This window comes from Gekko japonicus, unplaced genomic scaffold (genome assembly GCF_001447785.1).
Source record: "Gekko japonicus isolate JY-2015 unplaced genomic scaffold, Gekko_japonicus_V1.1 scaffold8657, whole genome shotgun sequence".
Taxonomy (NCBI): Eukaryota; Metazoa; Chordata; class Lepidosauria; order Squamata; family Gekkonidae; genus Gekko; species Gekko japonicus.
In genome coordinates, this window is record NW_015166100.1 from 2,082 (window position 1) to 8,979 (window position 6,898).

At 49.5% G+C, this 6,898-nt stretch overlaps 1 protein-coding gene across 1 annotated transcript in view; it reads right to left on the reverse strand.

Annotated features, from left to right (window-relative positions):
- The window catches only part of LOC107110728 (methyltransferase-like protein 16), a gene marked incomplete at its 3' end in the record, with an annotated part of 6,547 nt that extends 1,948 nt beyond the window's left edge, over positions 1-4,599 (reverse strand). Inside the window, exons 1-3 of the mRNA XM_015411525.1 lie at positions 4,591-4,599; positions 4,182-4,324; positions 142-211 (exon numbers count right to left, since the gene is read on the reverse strand). Of these exons, the coding sequence (XP_015267011.1) occupies positions 142-211; positions 4,182-4,324; positions 4,591-4,599 (222 nt within the window). The remainder of the gene's footprint in view (positions 1-141; positions 212-4,181; positions 4,325-4,590) is intronic.
- Positions 4,600-6,898: the final 2,299 nt, after the last annotated feature.

The window sequence follows — 6,898 nt, forward strand, 5'->3', positions numbered from 1 at the left end:
GTACAAGGGACGGCATGACTACAAAAACACAAGGAACAGGCAGCTGTTGTGTGCCTGTTTATTTCCTTCTGCAGTCCGCCTTTCCCTGCTGAGACTCAAGGTGGGTCACGAAACAGAGAGAGCAAGGAGAGACATACTCACGCCATGGATTCGAAGCTCCTCTTTCAACGGCGCCAAGCTGCATTTCTTTCCCAACATGCAACTGTACCACCTGTTAAAATAGGTTTTTTAAAGAGTTAGGCCATTCTATCGTAGTCAGCAGCTGCATTTTTAAAAAAAAAACGGGGGCGTGGGAGTACAGAGGAGGGGAAGCCATGCGAGAGAGACCAAAACCTACCCCCCCCCCCAATCCAAAGATAAATGTGATGCTTAATGAGATGGAAGGTATTAGGTGGCGTGTGCTGGGGGGGGGGAGCTAGTTGAATGTGAGAATCTGGATTGTCTGTGTTACAAACAGCTGTTTCTTGGACCCAGATATTAGACCAAATCAAAGAATACATGGGATAGGATATCCCAGAAACCTCAGAAGCAGTCCTTCTCAATCTGTGGGAGAGTAAAACAACTCCTAAAGCTCACAGAGAACTCATCATGACAATGCTGACAAGCTGCCAAAGCTCTGATAACTTCATGTATGAAAAAAGAATTCCTCCCTTTGGGGGTATTGCATGTTATATAGATTTTGACTAACAGCACAAATCAAACAGATTTAATAGAGAATCAGTACCCATTATGAAGCAACTGCTGGACTGATTTCCCTGATTATATTGACATTTTAGAATAGCTACCTCCACTTTTCTGTCTGCTTCCTCCTCCTCCTCATTACCTTGTTTTGTGCTCTATACATATGCTTTGTATATTATATAATAGAACAGTGTCAAAATTGTATTCCTTCTATAAAAATTGTATATTTTCCCTAAAGAATATCTCTCCTTATATATAAAAAAGAGGTTTGGTGTGACTCCTGGACACATTCCCACAGCCTTTGGCCTGCTCAGCTGCCACTCTCATGGACTCCCAATCCCGTGGCTGCAGTGGCTCACTGTGTGGGCACGGCCCCGCCCACCAAACTGGTGGGCAGCCTTTCGCCCTCACTCTGGAGGGAGCCGGGGCAGCGAGTGGAGTCTCAGCCTCACTGTGCTGGGAGCCAAGGGACAAGACGGGCTTTCCAGCGGCCAGAGGATGAGGAGACCGACTGCGAGACAACGGGGGAACACAGGGAAATGGCAGAGAGCCTGCAATGGCACGAGTCACCGCGGCTCACCATTTGCAGGACCAGCTGAAGACGGAGAGGTGGCTGGATGCTCACGGGCCCAGTGGTGGGGACGTGCCGCACTCAGTGAAGGGGAGTTTGGCAACGACGCAGACGAGACCCAGGCCAATCCTGCCGACGCCTCAGCCTTTATTGTCAGCTGAGGCCGACTCGAGGCTGCTGGACGCCAGGGGCCACAGGGCTGACGGCGGTGGAGGCGGCCTAATGGATGCCGCCACCCAGCCGGGCAAGGAGGCAGTGGTGGCCCCTTCCGTCACCCCTCCACTCTCGAGGCTGGGGAGAGGGGAGCGACCGGGGACCGATCCTCTCGCCGCTGTGCCTGTCGTTGCTGCCGGCCCAGCCCCAATCCACCTCGCTGCCCGGCCTGCCCCTACACAGTTCTGGTCACCACACCTTAAAAAGGATATTATAGCTTTGGAAAAAGTGCAGAAAAGGGCAACTCGAATGATAAAAGGGTTGGAACACTTTCCCTATGAGGAAAGGTTAAAGCGCTTAGGGCTCTTTAGCTTGGAGAAAAGACGACTGAGGGGTGACATGATCGAGGTTTATAAGATTATGCATGGGAAAGAGCAGGTAAAGAAAGAGGTACTTTTCTCCCTTTCTCACAATACAAGAACCCGTGGGCACTCCATGAAATTGCTGAGCGGTCGGGTTAGAACGGATAAAAGGAAGTACTTCTTCACCCAAAGAGTGATTAACACTTGGAATTCACTGCCACAGGAAGTGGTGGCGGCTACAAGCATGGACGGCTTCAAAAGGGAATTAGATAAGCATATGGAGCAGAGGTCCATCGGTGGCTATTAGCCACAAGGTATAGATATGGGCTCTGGGGCAAGTGATGCTCTGTCTTCTTGGTGCTTGGGGGGGGGGTCAACAGTGGGAGGGCTTCTAATGTCCTGGCCCCACTGCTGGACCTCCTGATGGCACTGGTATTTCTGGCCACTGTGTGACACAGAGTGTTGGACTGGATGGGCCTTTGGCCTGATCCAACATTGGCGTCTCTTATGTTCTTATGTTCACACGGAGGCCGGTGCACCGCCAGCGCGGAGAGTGCTCAACGTGGCCCCAAGGCTGTGGCTGTCCAGGGAGCCAGTGCTAGGCCATTCCCTCACCCCTTGAGCCATGGGACCAGCAGTGGGGGGACGTCCCTTATTCTCCTTGGAGGCGACCTGCACCCCGACTGCCACACCTGACGGAGGGCCCTCATGCTGATGCTGCTCCTCCCGCCGCTCGGAGGACAGCAAGCATGTGTGCAAAGGGGCCCAGTGGCGGCCCATACCGCCACTCTGGGGTCTCGCCAGCACGTCCAGGGCAGGGCCCCGGGGAGGTCTCCCGTCTTTCTAGGGCTCGTATTGTTCCTACAACGGGCCTTGCTCCTAGTCCACCATATATTTATAAGGTTTTACATACTGTAATCTCTGATCAAGCTGTATATCTCTATGTTACTGCTGTTTGTTATCTGTCAGTCTAGAGTCTTACATTTTAATAAAGTATGTAAGTAAAAAAGGGAATAATTCTCCCTCTTCCCTTTTTTACTTACCGTGTTTCCCCGAAAATAAAGACACTGTCTTATATTTATTTTTTCTCAAGAAGACACACTAGGGCTTATACCACACATGCATAGAAATCCTGCTAGCGCTTATTTTTGGGGTAGGTCTTATTTTCGGGGAAACAGGGTAATATACTTTATTAAAATGTAAGACTCTAGACTGACAGGGGGAGGGGTGAGAGTGGCATCTGACAAGAAAGGACTCAGCCTTGGCCTCAGTCTTCAGAGCCAGGGGGCACACAACCTGTTCCCTGGATTGTACAAAAGAACACACGTAAGTGCCACAGAGCAAGCACAGAGTGCATTGTCCTCCTCACTGAACAAATAGGGAGCCCTAAAACACACACCAGGGAGAAGGGGAATGACTTCCTGGCTGACTTGCGCCCCCTTCGCCCCTCTTTCTCCAAGGAGAAGCATCTGGAAAGCTGAACAAGAGGAGGAGAGGGAGAAGTGGATGGGGGACGCTGACGAGATGGGAGGTGCTGGACAGGAGCAGAACAACAAGAAGAAGAGATTGGATTTACACCCCGCCCTTCACTACCCGAAGGAGTCTCAGAGGGGCTTACAAACTCCTTTCCCTTCCCCTCCCCACAACAGACACCCCGTGAGGCAGGTGGGGCTGAGAGAGCTCTCTCAAGGACTGCTCTTGAGAGAACAGCTCTGAAAGAACGTGTGACTGACCCAAGGTGACACCAGCAGCTGCATGCGGAAGAGTGGGGAATCAAACCCGGTTCCTCCCAGATTAGAGTCCGTGCTCCTAGCCACGACACCAAACTGGCTCTTAGATCAGGAGAGAAAAAGATTGGGAGGGAGAAATCAGCAGAGACAGTGAGAAAGCAAAGGAGAGGGAAAAGAATGCAGTGGAAACGGGAGAAAGAGAGAAGGGCACATCTGTGACAATAACAAGGGGATGAGTGGATTTCACCAACACATCCCTCCCACTGCAGATTCCCACACTGCCTCCCCCCCCCCTTGCTGACCCCCAGTATTGGACTTTCAGTCATTCAGTAAGCTGCAATCAAAGGGGAGAAGGTGTGGAAGTCCGGACCCACCCTCAGCTTCATTCCCGGGCACTGCTATGAATCAAACCCATCGCTTTATCTGAAGTATCGGTGTCCTTCACTCCCCAATCGATCTGCCCGGTGCCAAGTGAACGGTGTTAGAAAGGGCCGGTTAACGTGCAACGGGAAAGGCAGTTTTATCTCAAAGAAACAGCTGAGAAAGACACCGTTTCTGGTAACAGGTATAAAACGAGGAGTGTTTTGGTGCACAATCTTGCTATCAACGGGCCGACGTTCTGAGCAGGATAAGGGGCTCCCTCGCCCTTCCCCCTGTCTCCCCTCCCTCTTCCTAACTCCTCACCTCAGTCTCTTCTTCAGCTGCAGGCTGTCGTGGATGATCCTCTTGACGAATTCCAGCTCTCCACCTTCGGCCATGATCTCGGTGATGCCTCCCGTGTTGACCGAGCTGGGAGGGGGCCTCCTGGGATTGCGGGAATTGACTCCCTAGAAAAGGACACACAGTTCTTACACCAAAAAACCCGACACGTGCACTGGATGTTTTAACCATTATTTCTGCCTGCCTTTGCACCTCCATTTCTACCTCACTCACAGCGGAAGTGTATGCAGAGAGGCTGGAATCAGTTGCCCCAGACGGGACCAGTCTACACAGGATTCCACTTCCATCTGCTCTATACCCGCCTTGCTTTCTCGTGTCGTTTTTCCTTCAAGGAATCCCTTCTCTTCCTTCAAATACCTCCTCAAAAGCTCACCTCAACCATGACTATCTTAAGCTAGGTCTAAACTCACTGCAGGAAGTGCCATTTTTGTGTGACCTGCTTACCTATGGGTAATAATTATCAAGAACGTATGGTGGGTTGACTTGCTTGCTTGCCACCTGTCAGACCCCTGGACAAAGTTACTCTCAACAACACTCTCTTTGGCAGTGATTTGTTTATTGAGAAATAAAGATGTTCCAGGCCAGATCAGCACAGTGTCAGAACTGGGGCTCTGATGGGAGAATCCAAAGATATAGGCAGTTCAAATGAGGCCCCCCCCCCACTTCAGTGACATCCAATCATACACCCCAATCGTCCCGCCTATCTTTCACGCACTCCACAACCCCCAACTGTGAATATATGGTTTCTTTATCTATAACAGTGAGGCAGGTACAGTTACACTCCAAGGTCATCCCTGACACAGGGAGGTAATCGTAGGAAGAGTTACATTGCCACTATGACAGAGCTGTTCACACTCGCTCACTCACACCCCTCCCTCAGGAATTTCCCTTCCCTCTGCAGGCCCCACAGCCCCCCAAAACATGGCAAACTAGAGACCAAGTTTGACACCACCTCAGGAATTCTGTGACGCTCTGACATTCAGAATGCCACGGGTTCAGAAGACCACAACTGCATTATCCTCACACGGACAACATTTTTCTCATCTGCAGGCCACCGAGTTCCAATTCCAGAATGGCTGAGGGAACGGATACTATCTAGCCACCTGAGTGTCTATGATACTCCTTCAAAATACTGGCTTTGGATATAGCAGATAAGATTTCCTTTGCTCATGGGACATGTAAGCTCCAGGGAGGAAATGCAGGGTCACGGAAAAGAGTTTTTTAAAAATCTGTTATATCATGCAATGTGAATTGTTGCTTGCAGCTACAAACACCTGCGGCAAGTAAACATGGTAAACAATATATCACTGATTGGGAACACAATCAGTATTGTTTAGACCAGGCCTCAACCTGCACCCTCCCCAGAAACAAAGACTGAAAGTGTGTTTTCTCCCATCCATCCTAAGATATGCTTTCCTCGACCATCCCATCATCTCTGGGATGCTGGTCTCCCTCATTTCTCTCTTCTACACGTTTCCTTCAGTTGTTCCCTCACTGCTAAAACAAGATCACCATCATTGGAACAGGAACCTGCCTTTTTGCCTGTGAAATTCTGTAAAGCACCATCCATATCAAAGAAGGGCTGTGGCTCAGTGGCAGAGCATCTGCTTGGCATGCAGAAGGTCCAAAGTTCAATCCCCACCGCCACCAGTTAAAGAGTCTAGCAGTAGGTGCTGTGAAAGACCTCTTCCTGAGACCCTGGAAAGCCACTGCCAGTCTGGGTAGACAAGACTGACCTTGATGGACAAGTCTTCTGGTTCTGCATAAGGCAGCTTCTTATTTTGGGGGGAGAGGCTGTGGATCACTGGTGGAGTGTTTGCTTGGCATGCAGAAGTCCCCAGGTTTGATCCCTGGTGTAATGATTTCATGTTTTGGTGTGCGTGTTTCTTTAAATGTTTAGTTTGACTGTAGTAATGTAAAGAGAGCGATAGAGGGAGATGAGTGCGATGTGATTGGCTGATGACTGAGAGTGTGGGAGGAGAGGTGTCTATGAGAGTGATTCTGTGTTTTTGGTGAGTGTGGAGAGTGATTGTTTTTAGCCTGTATGGCAGAAGAAGCAGTTTGAGTCTATCCTGTGTGACTAAGACAAACAGTTTAGCCTGTGTGGCTAAGAAAGGCAGAGTTTAGTCTATGTGGCTAAGGCTCGCAGAGTTGAGTTTTGGCGTTTTGAGAGACAGTGTGTGATGCCTAGCTTTATCAGTTATATTTATAAATTCCTTTCTTCAACAACAGCTCAAAAATACCCAGAAACCTATTTTGCTCTTTTATAAATAAATCATTATTTGTTTAAACTTATCCCAGCAGTCAGAACAGTCCTTCCTCAGGACCACATAGTCCTCTGAAGTGCCCAGACGCAGGGTCATTCAACCGTAATAGAGAGATCTGGAATTTTTAATTCCTGGTGGCAGCAGTAATCTACTAAATTTATGTGAACAGAGTGTGTTTTAAAGGAAAAACAGTTTCCTCAGTAAGGAGGACGTCACACCTGGTATCTCCACTTAAAGGATCAGGAGTAGATAACACAGAAGACTTCTGCCTGAGACCCTGGAGAGGCACTGCCAGTCTGAGGAGACAAGACTGACCCTGATGGACACAAACCGTCTGATTCAGGAGGAGGCAACTTCATGTATCTTCATGTGTTTGTGTTGGTCTCCCACCCTCCCAAGATAGCCTTTCACATT